The sequence below is a fragment of the Melanerpes formicivorus genome, unplaced genomic scaffold (genome assembly GCF_026170545.1).
Source record: "Melanerpes formicivorus ecotype bairdi unplaced genomic scaffold, bMelFor1.0.p_v2 SCAF_6, whole genome shotgun sequence".
Lineage (NCBI taxonomy): Eukaryota > Metazoa > Chordata > Aves > Piciformes > Picidae > Melanerpes > Melanerpes formicivorus.
In genome coordinates, this window is record NW_027142358.1 from 11,196,678 (window position 1) to 11,212,776 (window position 16,099).

Consider the following 16,099-nt stretch of genomic DNA (forward strand, 5'->3'; position numbering starts at 1 on the left):
CACTCTTACATATACATATGCCATCTCAAGGCTTCAAAGCCTTGCTCATGCTGACCTTTATAGTTTTGGGTTTTTTTGCTTTTACAGAATATTTGTAAGAGTTCCTCATAACTTTTTATAGCAGTCTTAAACTATCTATTAAATAAAATTTCAACAAGTGACTGTCCTAGTTTGAAGGTTGCTTCTTCATGGGGGGTCTGAATTCAATTGCCTTTTTAGCCATTCTTTATCAATTTTGATACTGTTTTCTCCTGCCCTTTACATATTTACTACCTTAGGTTAAAACATACCTCTTTAAAGTGATACTATTCTTTGAAATGTTTAAACTCATATTTATCAAGCTGTCATTACCACACTTGGTATTTCCTACCAAACATTATTTTTTTTTTGTGAGATTGCATGTTTGGCATTTGCATTCCCTAACAGAGCTGCTTCTGGAAAATGAGAATAATATCCAAAACCAATATGTAATTTTATTCCAGCACAGGCAAAGAAATGTATGCCAACCTTGAATCACCGAGGTTTTTAAAACATGTTTATTACATTTTATTCTGCTTTTGCCCTCATTTTACCTCTGGGTCATCCAGTGCCCTTGGTTGTTGGGTGTTTTTTTATTTTTCCATGTCTTCATGCTCTGCAGGTATGTGCTGCTTTTTTGATCCACTTTTTCCATTTTATAAATAACCAACTTAGGACTTAAAATAAATTTTCAGCTAAATTCAAATTCTCATTCAGAGCTGGTGCAACAATTAGATACATTTTGTATAGGGAAGCCAATACAGATAGCTTTTCTTAATTTATTTTTGCATTGTTGCCTCTACAGCAACAGTACAATAAAGATGTGTTTGGGAAAGCTTCTTGAGCATGTTTCCATGTATAGCATTGGGTTCCGATATTGGAGAAGAGGAGGCTCAGGGGAGACCTTACTGCTCTCTACAACTACCTGAAGGGAGGTTGTAGACAGGCGGGGGCTGGTCTCCTCTCCCAGGTAACCAGCACCAGAACAAGAGGACACAGTCTCAAGCTGCGCCAGGGGTGGTTCAGACTGGATGTTAGGAAGAAATTCTACACAGAGTGATTGCCCATTGGAATGGGCTGCCTGGGGAGGTGGTGGAGTCGCCGTCACTGGAGGTGTTCAGGAGGAGACTTGATAGGGTGCTTGGTTGCATGGGTTAGTTGATGAGGTGGTGTTGGATGATGGGTTGGACGCGATGATCTTGAAGGTCTCTTCCAACCTGGACTGGTCTATTCTATTCTATTCTACTTGTTCTACCTTTGTTGAAAACTCTGTATCTATTATCTGCTCCTAATCTTTTCTGCTTTTACATGTTAGTGATAAAAATCTACAGTAATTACTGAACAGTCCATAATCTGTTTTGTTTTGATTCTGACTTTGATTGTTGACTTGGAGTGGATTTCTTCCAGCTCTTGCCTTTCATACCCAAGGCCAGAGCAGGCAGAACACTTTCTTAATTGGTCCGTGGTCCCCTGATTCTCACGCAACTTTAGAATATCTTCACCCCCAGGATACGCAATCCTGAGTATATCTGTACTGTATGTAAGCCAGAATGATTTTATAACCTCATTTCCTCTGGAATTTGGTCTTTAAAATGTGATATTTTGATGGTTTATTTTACACACTGAAACATGCATGTATTAAATATATGCCTTGTTTTTTCATCTGCACATTTCTCATTTATTGTTCTTGACTCATGTGGGCATCAGAAAGATTAAATAGTAACTTAGATTTCTCATTTTCTTTGACTGTTCTCCCTCAGGAATGAGAGATTCAGTGGTCTGTATGGACTTGCATAAATGGAAAATCTGTGTATTTTTTGGTGGGGATGCATTTACACTTTATTTTGCATGCTTGTGTTCTCTTTCTCTCACTCCCCTTTTTTTCTTTTAAAATAAAAGTCTGTGCCCCCTGAAGGGCAAACTAATATATTCTGATGTTTCTGAGGAGGATGCCTCTGGTCACTCAGTATTGTCTGTAAGCACTTGATTCCTTCAGGACCAAAGAATGGAACTCAGTGTCAGTAAACAAATGATGTTTATTACTTTCTAAGTGTTTACACAATGACAAAAATCAAGCCCCAAGGGAATCATATTGTAAAAAGGAACAGTTGGTTTAAATTAGGTTTCCATGTGAAATATAGATACTTTTTATGAGTGTTGTGGGAACATAAACTGGAAAGAAAATCTGCACTCTGATAAAATGAAGGTTTGATTTTTATTTGTTTAAATACAAACAGAGTAACATTCTAAGTAAATTTCTGATTGTGTCATTAATCAATCACCAAACAGAAGTCAGTACTATGGTCACACTTAGGGAGGTGGGGTTTTTTTATTTACTTCATTTGCAATCTTGCAGATGAGTAGCGTGAGGTTTTTTAAATGTTCAGCGCAGCACATTTGTCCATTAAATGCAACTGCCAGTTTTATGAAATGAAGCTAAAATAAAAATTACAGTTTATCAACTCTCACTGTCCATGTTGTAAGAGCAAAGGTTATTCAGTGTGAGACTGACATTCATAGGCTGTGGGACTCTCTGGCAGCTTTAGAAATTGATGCTTCATGAAGCTGTCCATTTTCTCCCATTGCCTGAATGTATATTCAGAATATCTGATACTAAGATGCAGTAGCTTTTTGTTAAATAGAAGTATTTCTAGAGTAGTTAATAATTTGACTGTTGTAATGTATGTCAGGTTGTAAGGTGTCTTTGCCATGCATATGTGATTTGGTCGTGAGTGTATAAGTAGGATCAGAAGAACCCATGTGCCTCCATCATGTATGCATGAATGCTCCAAGTGACATCACTTTGGCTGACTGTATTGTCCATTTTATTTTACAAGGTGAGCTCGTGGGTTACTTGGCTGATCCTGACTGCAGGTTCTATGGAGGAGAAACGAGAAGTCTTCTCATATTTAGTACATGTGGCAAAGTGCTGCTGGAACATGGGCAACTACAATGCTGTAATGGAATTTCTGGCAGGGCTAAGGTACTGTCAGTTCTTTTATAAAATGGCTTTTCAGTGATAGATTATGCTGCAGCTTCTGTTAAACAGATGTCTCTGGAGAACAGAAAGCTAAACAGAAATCTGTGGCTAAATCACATAATCTCACCCTGTGACTTTCTAGTAATCCCTTTTGGAAACATGAAGCATCATAAAATCTGTTTTCTTTCAAAATGCTCTAGAGACACCATCACTTTTCCTGCTACCTGCTAAGTGTGCTGCATGCTAAAACATAGGGGTTTTTTTAACTGAAGTTTTTAAAATGTGAAAAGATGGGAAAGCAGTTGTGGTTCATGTGGTCAACTAAAGCTAATATAACTTGAGGTTGGAGTTTCCAGAACTCAAATGAAACATTAATGTGGTGATTTTTAAAAAAATAAAATGTAAAAATCCCAACTGAAAACAGCAAAAAAACCCAACAAAACCAAACAAACAGCTAAACCTCTTGTTTTTCAACCCTCTGCAATTTATTTATGCTGATTGATTGGGATCTCATGCTGTCATGGTCTTAGATAGCCAGGTCTGCAGTGTCTCCAGAAGAGTACGGGAGTAAAGGCAATTCATTGCTAGCTTTCCTACAGATCTGTAGGTTCATACAGGACTGGTAATCAGGAAAGCAGTGCCTTTGCACAGGCAGTTCAGAGCAAACTGGACTTAACAGGGAAGAGTTAAGATCAGATTTCCCATTCTCTTAGCTTTGATCCTCCTTGTATTTTGTGTTTGTGTAACAAAACTTTAATGTCTTTGTATCGTCACTCTTTGTGGTTTAGTAAGGATTCTCATTGAGCTATTTGTTTACATTTTTGGTATATAAAACACTCATATGAGCAGAGTGCATCCGCAGTCTCAAAGCCATGTAAATTCTAAGGGGGAAAAAGCAAAGCAAATTAAGATCTTGATTTTGTCTCTAATGCATCTGTGTGGCACAAGGGAAAGAGAGGAGAGGAAGGATAGTGCTGATGAGCTTAATTTTGGGTCAGAAAGTGAGGTTAAGGATGTTCTGCTCTTGGCGTTTCCACAGACATTTTGGTTTGTCTGGTTCCAGGGGAGGGCAGAAAGGCAATATCATTGCACAGACATGCAGTTGAGAAGGCAAGAGAACTCCCAGCAGTACTCACAGACTTCAGGTAGCATCAGGAGCTATTTCCATTGGAAATCAAAGATTCTTTTCATGTACAGCACTGTACTGGTGCCTGAGAGCTGAAGCATAATCTTGACTTACTAATTACCATGAAAATAAATAATTTATTTTATGAGTGAAATGTTGAAAAAATGTTTAAAAAATAGCCAGACACCTGTTGCTAAATCTAGGGATTGATCATAATACAACTAAAATATTTTTTCACTAAACCATCTGACATGTCTTTATTGCCATTTTGTTATTTCTTCTCAGGCCCCTATAAATTTAAGGCAATGACATGATGAAAATCTTAGAAGTCCTACTTGTATGTCTTACGCACTCAGGCTTTTATTAAAATGCCCAGAGTTTCTCTAGTAAATCAGACTGCTTGTTTCTCCTTTTTAGTTCTGTTCTTTACTAATTTAAAGGGGGGGGGGGGGGGAAATGGTCCACTAACCAGGATTTTCATAAAAGTAATGAACTTGATTTCATTCCTTCACTTCTCAGTAATGATAATCATTTCCTCTAATATATATATATACACGCTGTGGGTGTTGTACTTGAATGTAAATTGTTTTTCATTTTCTGAATAAATGCCACTATCTCTTTTTGCAATAGGTCAAGAAAAGTTTTAAAAATGTGGCAATTTATGGACCAGTCTGATATTGAAACCATGCGAAGTCTGAAAGATGCCATGGCCCAACATGAGTCATCCTCTGAATACAGGAAAGTGGTCAATCGGGCACTCAATATTCCAGGCTGTAAAGTTGTTCCTTTCTGTGGTGTATTTTTAAAAGAGCTCTGTGAAGTTTTGGATGGAGCATCAAGCCTCATCAGACTGTGCCCACGATATAACTCCCAAGATGAAACATTAGAGGTAAATGAGATTGATATTCTAAGAAGTTGGGTTCATCACCAACAAGTGCCTTATTTTTTGGTGTTTTTATTTTATGTAATTAATTATTTTATACAAAGGCATTATCTAGTTAAAATTTTCTAAACTAGGCTGTTACCAGACTGTTCAGTTATAGGGACCTTAATTTAATTCCCCTGGTTACTGTAGCAATTTAAATTGGTTGTTTATACCTAGTTTGGTAGTGGAGTACTGAGAAATTAACATTAGTAGCAAAGGATTATGTTTATACTTTAGGTAAAGTAAGTAGGTAAATCCTTAAAGATGTAACTATGTTCTGTCAAATGCTCTGACCTCCCTCATAAGTCATTGGGAATTGGAAGTTTTTCATTTCCTTAAAAATCAAATTCAGAATCTTAGTGAATCAACCTTCTCCTCTATGAAAAGCAACAATTCCTTTGAATTCTGTAATTTTGCTTTTAAAAGAAAAATGCCCCTGTTGCATGAAAAGATTAAGATTGAAGCTTTTAAAAGTTTTCAGGAGGTATTATGATTTGTATTACCCAATTTATGCAGTGTTTTGGTCCATTTGGGATTGCAAGTAGGAACAAAATCTAATAGAAAATATATGCTAAATATTCTTGAGACTTGTGAAAATTTCTCCAGTGAGAAGTAGGTAATACAATATTCTGTTTACTCCCATACTAATCTTTTAGATATCTCTAGTTTGTTTCAGATTACAGTGGACAAGACAATTTCTTGCAACGAGTAGGCCAAGATGGTTTAAATAATCCAGAAAAAGAATCAACAGCAAACAATATCTTTCAAACCATTCGGAGCTGCAATCGCAGTTTGGAATCTGAGGAGGGTGAAGATAATTTGAGTGAAGGGAGCGATTCGAGAAAAAACTCTTTGAAGGACAAAACCCGCTACCAGTAAGTCTCATTTTATTTTCTGTTACCACCTGTGTACTTCACATTTTTAATCTTTAATCTCCTTTTACCAATGCTTGTCTTTAGAAGTAAGGGCAACTTTAACATCTTCCCTTCTATTTATCCTCTTTCTGTTCAGAACTTTTCTTCTTCACAGTTATGCTAAGTATCTAGTAGTCAGCTGCCTGGAGACTGTCTATATAGTGGTATTTTCCCTCATGATATATTTACTTCCTCTCATGATAAGGGTAAATCTTTTTCCTCTTACACACAGAGCTTTAAAAATCCACAGTTACGATAACAATTTTGATCTGTGGTGACAGGAATAGCTCCAGGACATATCCGTTATCAGAGCTCAGAACATTATATTCTGCATGCTTGGGGAACGTTCTGCCTCCTTCAAAATAAAGGTTATTTATTATCCTTCAAAAGACCTCTTCTTTTAAGGACATTTTCAATTAAGGCTTTAAAATTATATCCAGAAAATATTTGTGAGTCAGTACACATTTTGAATGTTCAGGTTGCTGTAGTCCTTCTATGCAAATTTGTATAGAAGTTTACTTTATTGAGCCCAAATTGTGCAGTGATCTCAGGTTTTCACTTCAAAGAGCAGGTGTGTTCTCTGGTAAATGCAGCATTTAAGACATCAAATTGCTTTGCAGTGAAGTTGCAGCCCATATAAAGTTAGGTGGGTCAGATTTAAACTAAACAACTGTGTTAGAGTAACTTCAAATTAAGTAACTGTACCATTCAGCAGTCAAGCACTGTAACATTACACAACAGTTTGCACAGAAATGTATGCTTAGGTCACTGCTTGAGTTATTTTATTGATAGTGTGTATCAGAAATGTCCATATGTTCAGAAGTAGTCAACATATTTCACCTACTTACACATAAAATCTAATAAGCGACTGCCTGAGGAGGAACAACCATCTTCCTGCTTTAAATGCATTTATTTCATTAACATGGAATTCAAAATGTAATTCCAAATAAATCATCATTATTTCCTGAAAGAATGTTTTCTAATATAATTATACACATCTGGCTTTAGTTGCTTCTGGGAAGTGGAACAGTAGATTAAGTAAAAATACACAGACCCACTTCTCTATCCATTCATGTTGTCTCTTGACTTACTTCAGTTCAAATACTTTCTTCCAGGAATTAGTTTTCTTAATTAATATATTTTAAAGTCAGCTTACAACTGTGGAGAATAAGCAAGGGAAATCACATTTCACTTCAGTGGAAAAAAAGTAGGATTTAAATATAAAGGAACAGTCTGGAGAAAATTAAGTTCTCCTTGTTATATGTTTATGAAATTGGTTCTTGGTAAATTTACACTTTGTATTTCAACATCATAGGATCGTAGAATGGTTTGGTTTGGAAGGGACCTTAAACATCATCTAGTTCAAATCCTACTGCCACAAACAGGGACACCTTCAACTAGACCATGTTGCTCAAAGTCTCGTCCAATAAAGTATAGTAAGTTGCACTCCAGTTAAATAGGAATAAAATGCTGGTGTGACACTAAAATAAAAATTTAACATTTAAATGGACAAAGCTGCAGATGAGTAGATAAAGTTAGGCTTCCTGATTCAGGCTGCTAGCTGCTTAACTATTAGTACCTCTAGTTCTGGTACGCTGAGTACTGATTTTAACAGTAAAATGACCTGTAGAAAGTTACTTCTGAAAGTGTTCATTTAGCTCAAGTACCTCATAGACTTTGGAAGTTGCTTATTTATCTGCCATCGCTTGCCTGGACATTCAGATGTCTGTGTGAGGCATAGGTGCAAAGTGCTGCAGAGGCAGAAGGGCTATATTCTATTTTCCCTGTTGTATGGAGGCTGAAATGTTCCATTGAATGCGTTGAACAATGAAGAGTTCTAAGGAAGAAATGCATGTCTCTTTCTTATGGCACATAAGTCATATTTGCATACACTATTATAGTATTCAAATTATATAAGAATTATATATTACCCAGTAATTGTAGTATTGTGGTCATAAAGGCAGAAAAATACACTGTGTAGCATGTTTCTCGTTACTTTAAAATTGCAAGAAACATTTTCCATTAATTGGCAGTTTACTGATTTGGATTGGAATTGTGGAGTGTGAACCCAGCAAAGCTGGTAGGTTAGTTTGGAAAGAAAATGAAGGGCATCTGATAAAGTCAGTGGGTAGTGAGTATAATTACTTTCCTAGTTGTGTTAGCAAATCAACTCTTATCCCTCTGTCATTGGCAACCTGTCTAATTACCCTGAATCTTTAATAGCATTCTGTCTTGACAGTTCTCAAATAAAGGTGGGTAGTAAAAGACAAAAAGTTTTAAGTTTGAAATACAGTTTTTATAGAATTGTTAAATGACTTATTGAGATCCTCTGATGCATCACTTTGTTCACTTCATCTCAATTTCACTTTTAAGGTTTCCTAATTACACTGAATACCTTTTGAAATAATAGAGAAAACATCATGGTTTTTTCCTTTTTGTTTCCCACACATTTTTCCACTCTGAACTTTCAGTCTGTTTTAATGTTTCCTTAATCCTTTCTTTTCCTTTTCTTGCATCTCAGTGCAGCACACATAAAGAAAGCTTCTGATTCAAACCAAGTTCTGTAAGTGTGTTCTCAGTAATTGATATCTGTGTTGCTTTTGGCAGCTGATGTCAGAGGTTATGGCTTCTGTATATGATTACGTGTGTGTGCTTGGCTTACCTGCTTCTTGTACACTTTAATGTGCAACGTGCCAGTGCTATCAAATGTGAAATAAAGCATAAACAAAACTTTGCCATTTCTGTTTTCACTATACTAAGCTCCCTCAGCCATGGATGTCTAGTCTCAGAATACCTTTTCTAGCATTTTTTACAGCTATATTTAATTGCTTTGAGGGCATGGGGGAGGAAGAGCTGCTTTAATAGTTTGTTTAATTTTAAAATTGTTATCTTGTATAATACAGGTAAATATTTTAATGTACATGACTCTGGCAAGGCAGTTTATACCAGCTCAGTTACAATGCATGCCCTTTGTTTTTAGGAAGTTGTCTTAAGGAAATAGAGGTACAGTTAAGGCTGATAGAGTTATTCTGCCTTTGTGAGTACCCTCACTACAAGAAATAAATCCTCAGTCTGTTGGCCAGTTTTTGCTAAATTTGATGGAGTGGTACATATCTTGTTGATTAATACATTTCCAGAAGAATTGTTAGAATTGATGTATAGTATAAGGGAAAATTTCAAATTCATTAGTGTTGTGGGTAGCGAAGAGTTTGAGGAAGAGCACAGGTTTGTATATAGTATATAAAATAGTATATAAAGACATGAAGTTTAGTGACAAGTCAAAACATGAACCTTCCTTTGCTCAGGTGCTATGATAGGATTTGAGAGTACTGTGGTGATACGAAGGGAAAGCACATGAGGGTATTGGGACAAGATGCACAGAAGAATATGCAGAGGCAGCTGGTTTGGGTTCTGTTAGCTGGATATCCTTAGGAAAATGTGCTTCATTAGTTCTACTGTACGTGGAACAGTTGGCTCCTTTTTATGTTCATTATCTGATAGGTACTATCTGATAAAATTCTCATTGCATTCTTATGAGGAAGTGATGTATTTTAACCACTAGCTACAAGTATTAATTATATGATGTGAAAAGGCTGCAAATTAAATCAATAAAATAACAGAAATTAGAAATCCTATCTTCAGTTCACTAGATCCTGCTAACAGTTTCCACAGATGATATTCTTTCAGTCTAAACTACAGCAGAATAAATATCCATCAATCACAGCATGAACCAGCACAGGTATCACTAACTGTAAGTCTCTCGTCTTTATTCACATACAGATTTATAATCGGAGATCTTTCAGATTCTGAAAATGACATATTTGAGCAGCTGAAGGAGTGGGACACAAGTTCAACAGAAGAACAACAAAAGGCATTCTGCCATGGGATAGAACTCATTCCCTGGTACGTGTTATCTATCAGGGCTGATGTCTATCAGTTCATGCAGCAAGGGGCAACTGTCATTCATTATGACCAGGAGACACATCTCTCGGCACGTTGCTTTCTTCAACTTCAACCTGACAACAGTACTTTAACTTGGACAAAACCCACAACAGTTTGCCCTGCAAATGCTAAGGCAAAACTAAGTGTGCTGGGTAATACTGCTGAGCTTGGTAAATACCAGTTTCTTGGTAATACTGGACTGGTGGAAGGTTTTTTGGACTTGTTTTCAGCCAAGGCTGTATATATGGGACACTCTGGCATTGATATGCACACTGTGTGTGTTCAAAATAAACTTTGTAATATGTCCCTTGAAGAAAATGGTATAACACTACTTTATGGACTTCAGACTACTGATAATAAATTGCTGCACTTTGTTGCTCCAAAATACACTGCCCGAATGCTGTATGATGGATTGCTGGAATTGACTAAAGCTGTAAGAAAAATGAGGAAATTCCCTGATCAAAGACTACAGTGGCTACGGAAACAGTATGTCAGCCTTTACCAGGTAAAAGATGCTATAATTTTGTATAAGAAAAGTTCAAAGATGTCAACAACTTAATCTAATGCAATCAGTTTCTATTATTAGTAAGCCAAAATGAAAGATGAGCACTGGGTCTCCAACTTTGTAACATGGCTTAGGTCAATAAGATCTGATTCTCCACGTAATGCTCTGTCAAACCTCATGTACTTTCAATACACTGAAGTTAAATATTTTTTTTATTATGAAGCTCTTCATATGTGAGTTTTGGAATAAGTATTTCCTTAAAGAAAAAGCAATGACTCTACTTGAAAAGGGTGTTAAAATACTGAGTGATGAGTGCCAGGGACCACAAATCCCTACAAAACAGCAAACAACAAAACCCTTTTGTATTCATGCAGTAATTAAAAATCATCTCCTCTTGATGTTTTGTCTTTCAATGGTTCCTTATAGATGTCTATATTATTGCTTAAGAAAATGTGTCTATTCTTACTCTCCTTGTTTTGGTAATGCTGAGATTTTTTGTAGGAGGATGGAAGGTTTGAAGGCCCAACCTTGGCTCAGGCTGTGGAACTGTTTGGAGGCAGACGATGGAGTGCAAGAAACACAAGCACAGGAACTCAGAACAAAGGCATCGAGAAATCTAATGTACAGAGAAACAACACTCTGGGAATAAGCACAGCTAAGAAAAAGAAGAAAGTACTCATGAGGGTATAGTAGTTTTTTATTCATGTTTTTGTTGCTTATCTGGATGATTTATTTCCTTCCTATAGTGACTGTGTAGCTAGCTGTATTCTGAACCAGACAAAAGAAGTTTGATAATTTTTAACCTGTTGATTGCAGTTTCACGTTTGGGGTTTGTTGTTTTCCAGTAGCTGGGTTTCTTTTCTTGTGCTTGAAGCATTCTCTAGATATACGAGCCCTGTGGCTAGCAAAAGGGGATAGATTCTTTTTGAGACCTTTAAGTGCTACCTCAGTATAAAGGTAAAATACTGGTAATAATAAAAATACTTATGTGAAAAGTGTTGTTTGGAGGCTGGTGTCAGTTTTTCTACAGCTTTTTTTTTTCTCATGTTCCCAAAAACATCACCGCAGTTATTCTACCTCAGGTTGGCATGTGGTTTTATCTTCCATGGGTGACAGGAATGCTGGACTTTGGCAGTCTCCTTTCTTTTCCTGGACTCAATCACTTTCAGCAATAGCCAGGAGAGAAGAAAATGCGGGGACTAGCAGCTCTGAGCTATCCATATGTTCTAGTGGGCAGGTAGGGGAGATGCTGAAATGACAAGATCCATCTTCTTTAGGGCTCCTGTGCACCAGTGGAATACTGTAAAACCAGCTGCACTACTTTAGAGAGGCACGATCATTGTCTTCTGTGTGATGTCAAACTGAGGTAACACCTAATGGTCCCACACTTCACTATGTATCCTGTTTAAGTTTGTCCCTTTTCTGCTGGTATTGTCCTTACAGGAGTCTGTTTCATAAGGAATAGCTGATTTATCTTATGGGTTTTTTTTTACAGACTGCACTGATACAGAGAGGGAACAGTAGTGGGTTTGGGATATTTATTATGGTGCTCATTATTTCTAGGGTGAAAGTGGAGAGGCCACTGATGATGAAATGGCAACTCGGAAGGCAAAAAGCTGTAAGGAATATCGTAATAGAAGTGGTTCAGATCCTCAAGATATTGATGAGCAAGAGGAACCAGGTAGATATATGCTTCAGTACTAAGAAGTCCTTCAGGGTTTTTCTCAAAGGTTTTTCTTACAGAGATTTTTTGTGGTGTTAAAAACACATTTCTGACACAAAACTACTTTTGCAGTTGAAACTTCAAATACTGTAAACTTCTAAATTTATGTCTGTAGTTGTTCATTATTGTTCTTTGATTTAGTTTCAATAGCACTTCTTTCCATTCAGATGAAATGGGTATATAAGTGTTGTTCAGAATGCATCTTTCTGATTGTCCCGGAGCAAATCTAAAATTGCTTTAGTGCCTTTATTTAGTGTCAATGAATTACAATGTGGGTCTTTTGGACAAAAGCATTTTTGTTGTGTCAGATGTTGCAGTTGACTTTCATTTTCTCCCTAGATCAAAATATTTTTAATGCTTCTCCATCTAACAACCTGCCATCAAGAAGAGCTCACTCTCTGACAGCATCTGGATCTCCTAATTTAGGAGCTACATCTTCACCAACAAGGCCAGTCTCCTCTCCTGTAATGTCTTCAAGCAAGAGTCAGTCTAGGTAAGAACAAAAATCAATGCTTTGATTTTAAAAGAAAAAATATTACTGTTACTTAATTATCATCAATTATGAAGCTATGCCAGACTGACAAAACCTGCTAAAAACAGTGCCAGAAATATTATTAGCCTTCTGGTAGACATCTAAACCACGCTGTAGAACAATAGAGGACATTTAAGCTGAAATACTGTGAGTGTAAGGATGACTTTGTAGCAAGTCTCTGAGCAGCAAGTTCAGTTTGTTAGAGAAGCAGACTGGAATGCTGTTCCAAAACTATACAGATAGGAAGTTTAACTCTTTCTTCAGATCTTCTCCTAAACATAGCTATAGATGCCTTCTGTGTGATGAAAGCCATCAGAAATATTATGGATGTGTGAAATTCTGAGGTTTCTCAGCACAAGTAATTTCTACCTGGGGGAGTAGTAACTTCCATTGGTGTTCCTGGCGATGATTGCAGTACTGTCTCAGGGAACTGGAGGAACAGATTTTAAATCTTTCTCTTACAGGCCTCTCCTCCTTGAACATTAATCCTTTTTTGTTTTGTTTTTTTCTTTTTGTCACATAGGCAGTGCAAAATCTTACGCTGTAGGTGTGCAGTGACATAGAGCACTATTGACTAATTCTGTCAATAGTAATAGTAATTTGACAGCACTAATATCACAGGGATATGCATGGTACTTTATGGCATACAAGACAGTCTCAACAGAGACCTTTCAGTGCCTTTTAAGAGGGTAAATACTGAGGTCTCCTTTTAACATTGCTTTTACTACGTTCTTTACTTTTTGTTCTTCGTCATTCACAACCATGGGTTGAACATGTCAGACTAGGATTTATCTCTGTAAAACATCTATTTTTTTTTTTAAAGGGTTGGAACAGCTTTCTTTTATGTAAAACTGAAGAAATACTGCTTTGCTACCTTTGGAAAATGCTTCTCTGTTTTGCAAATCTGCTTTTTGCTTTTCTGCCAAAATAATTGCCCTCCTGTAAATGAGATTAAAAGGCTCAATGAAGAACTCGTGTTCCCAGCAGTGCAGCTAATGTTCTTCTAAATCCTCTCAGTCCTAAGTTTCTGCACAGATCCCTGTGCAGCTTAGCACTGTGGGCCTCCCCAAGTTATGACAGGTTTTCCCTGGCAAAGTTGTCTGGAAACTGTACAGTGTCCCTATCTTGATATGAGCCTTCTTGCTAGAATTCACTCAGGATACAGCTGTATGGCTGTTCAGTCTGCCCTCAGGAAATCTTCCTCAGAACAGAATTACATGTTTTATCCATTGCCTTGGCCCTATTTTGCTGAGTGGTTAAGAGACTTGGAGCACTGGAGAGAGTTTTACTCTTGATATTTACCCTTCCAAACCCTGTTTGTTGTGCATGCTGCATGCATTCATGCAGAGGCTTCAGCTGGGCTGTTGGCTACTTCACTTTCTTAGTCTTTCTTGATTCCCTCAAGGTGTTCCATGGGAGTTTCCTTGCTGGCTTCTATTGCCTCAGGAGTCTCCAGAGAGTTGACCATCTGGCAGGCCTGATTTCTTCCCCCCTCCCCCTTCACACCTAGTTTGAAGTTCTATCAATGAGTCCCACTAGTTCCTGGGCAAAGACCCTCCTTCCCCTTTGAGGAAGGTGGCTGCCATCTGATGCCAGCATGCATGGTGCTGTGTGGGTATTTTTGAAATAATTTAAAATCATACTCTATTTTCAATTGCATGTATTCATCCCAAACCAGGAGTGAACTGAGAAATCTGATCTAGCCTATTTATGTTAAAAGTTGCATGCTTGCAGCAGGTGACCGCAAAAGTCTTTAGGAACAGTGGACAGCACGGTGGTCCTGTTTTTTCGATATAGCTTTTGAAACTATAGCTTTTGTACCAAACCTGATGTCAGAATTCATCGATTAGAGGATTTGCAGACTTGCACATTACAGAGCAATAAAGTCTGACAGACAGTCACATAGTGTGGTATTTTGAAACAAATGCTGTAACTTCTGGAATTAGTTATGGTTTAAAATAGACAGTTCTTGTTATTTGTGCTGGCTGCTTAGATCCCTCCCTTTTCAGGATGCTGGAGTGTGTGTTCATTGGTGTTTAGGCCCAGGAAGGGGCTCAATTGCTCAGCCCATCATTGCAGACTAGTCAATGAAGTTCACCAAGAACTTGTTAATGTTGATCAAGGGATAGTTCAAGTTGGAGCCTAACTATATCGGGATGTGGCTTTCACAAATGTGCTGTTTCTGCTTTAAAATTATGTTCAGCTGCAAAACTTAGGTTAGCAATTGCAGTTATAAAGAAATTGGCTTGGGTTGGTATTACTCAAGTCAGCTAGTTGTTTCTGTGATCATTTTCTGCCTTTGATCTCAAGAAATTCCATTCTGCTTTCCTTCCTTCAGCCCACAAAGCTGAAAGTAGGAAACCATTAGAACCTCGTTTCTGAAGGATAATGGCCTCCAGGGGCTACTGTCCAAGCCTAACAGAAGAGGACTCTCTTTCTTGACCTCTCTTTGCTCTTGGGAAATATGTGGGAAACCCATGAGTGGGGAACAGTGAAGGCACCTTTAGTGCTCACAGATACAAGAAACCCCAAATGCATAAGGAGAATACTTGTTTTTAATGTACAACCAGTCACAATGTTACTATTTTATTTTGAGAGTGCAGATCTTTAAGAAGTTCCACAACATTTTAATTTTCCCTCATCAAGTCTTCAATGAACCTCATAAACAGTCTGCACTACAAGAATACTGTCATTGTTTTATTTAAAGGGAAAATGAGAATGCTTTCATTTGTGCCATTTGTATGAGGCTCTTGTACATGGAAGAGTTTTAAACAGCTGCACATGAATTATGGCAAAGTCTGCAGTAATCTTGAGAAAAAAAGAATAGCTGCTAGAACATGACAAGAAAGTACAAACTCTTGTTATGCACCTTATAAGATACTGCTTTACTTTCTTCTTCTATTTGTAATAAATGCATTGAGTAGGGCACAAATAAAGTGTTAATGCAGTAGTGCATAATCTTTCAATAAGTAGAAATTTGACATAACCAACCTACAGCAGTCTTGTTCTGATTTAGCACATGGAGCAGCAGTAGCTGGCATGGCCGTGTTAAAGGAGGAATGAAAGGGTTTCAGAACTTCATGGTGTCTGATAGCAACATGACTTTTGTGGAATTTGTAGAGCTCTTCAAGTCTTTCAGGTAAGATGTATTTTTATTCTGTATTGACATCATTCATCCATGTTTATAAAAAAGCAAATACTGAACTTTTCGACTCTCTCTACAGTGTCCGTAGCCGCAAGGATCTGAAAGACCTTTTTGATGTCTATGCTGTGCCTTGCAATCGATCTGGTTTAGACCCTGCTCCACTTTACACTAATTTGAAGATTGATGAAAATAGCAGTGGATTCCAGCCCGATTTAGGTTTGTTAAACAGGAAAATACAGCTGTTAGATTGCTGAACAGCTGTGGTTGTTGGCCTGAAGAAAAAGTGTTT

At 37.3% G+C, this 16,099-nt stretch overlaps 1 protein-coding gene across 4 annotated transcripts in view; it reads left to right on the forward strand.

Annotated features, from left to right (window-relative positions):
* The window catches only part of PLCE1 (phospholipase C epsilon 1), a 142,236-nt gene that overhangs the window by 98,475 nt on the left and 27,662 nt on the right, over positions 1 to 16,099 (forward strand). For 2 of the 4 annotated variants that reach the window (XM_068139681.1, XM_068139682.1), the window contains exons 5-14: positions 2,856 to 3,001; positions 4,755 to 5,013; positions 5,716 to 5,924; positions 8,485 to 8,526; positions 9,744 to 10,410; positions 10,912 to 11,094; positions 11,974 to 12,091; positions 12,473 to 12,626; positions 15,682 to 15,804; positions 15,890 to 16,026. In XM_068139681.1, coding sequence (XP_067995782.1) covers positions 2,856 to 3,001; positions 4,755 to 5,013; positions 5,716 to 5,924; positions 8,485 to 8,526; positions 9,744 to 10,410; positions 10,912 to 11,094; positions 11,974 to 12,091; positions 12,473 to 12,626; positions 15,682 to 15,804; positions 15,890 to 16,026 — 2,038 coding nt within the window. The remainder of the gene's footprint in view (positions 1 to 2,855; positions 3,002 to 4,754; positions 5,014 to 5,715; positions 5,925 to 8,484; positions 8,527 to 9,743; positions 10,411 to 10,911; positions 11,095 to 11,973; positions 12,092 to 12,472; positions 12,627 to 15,681; positions 15,805 to 15,889; positions 16,027 to 16,099) is intronic. The other 2 variants (XM_068139683.1, XM_068139684.1) reach the window with 1 other exon arrangement.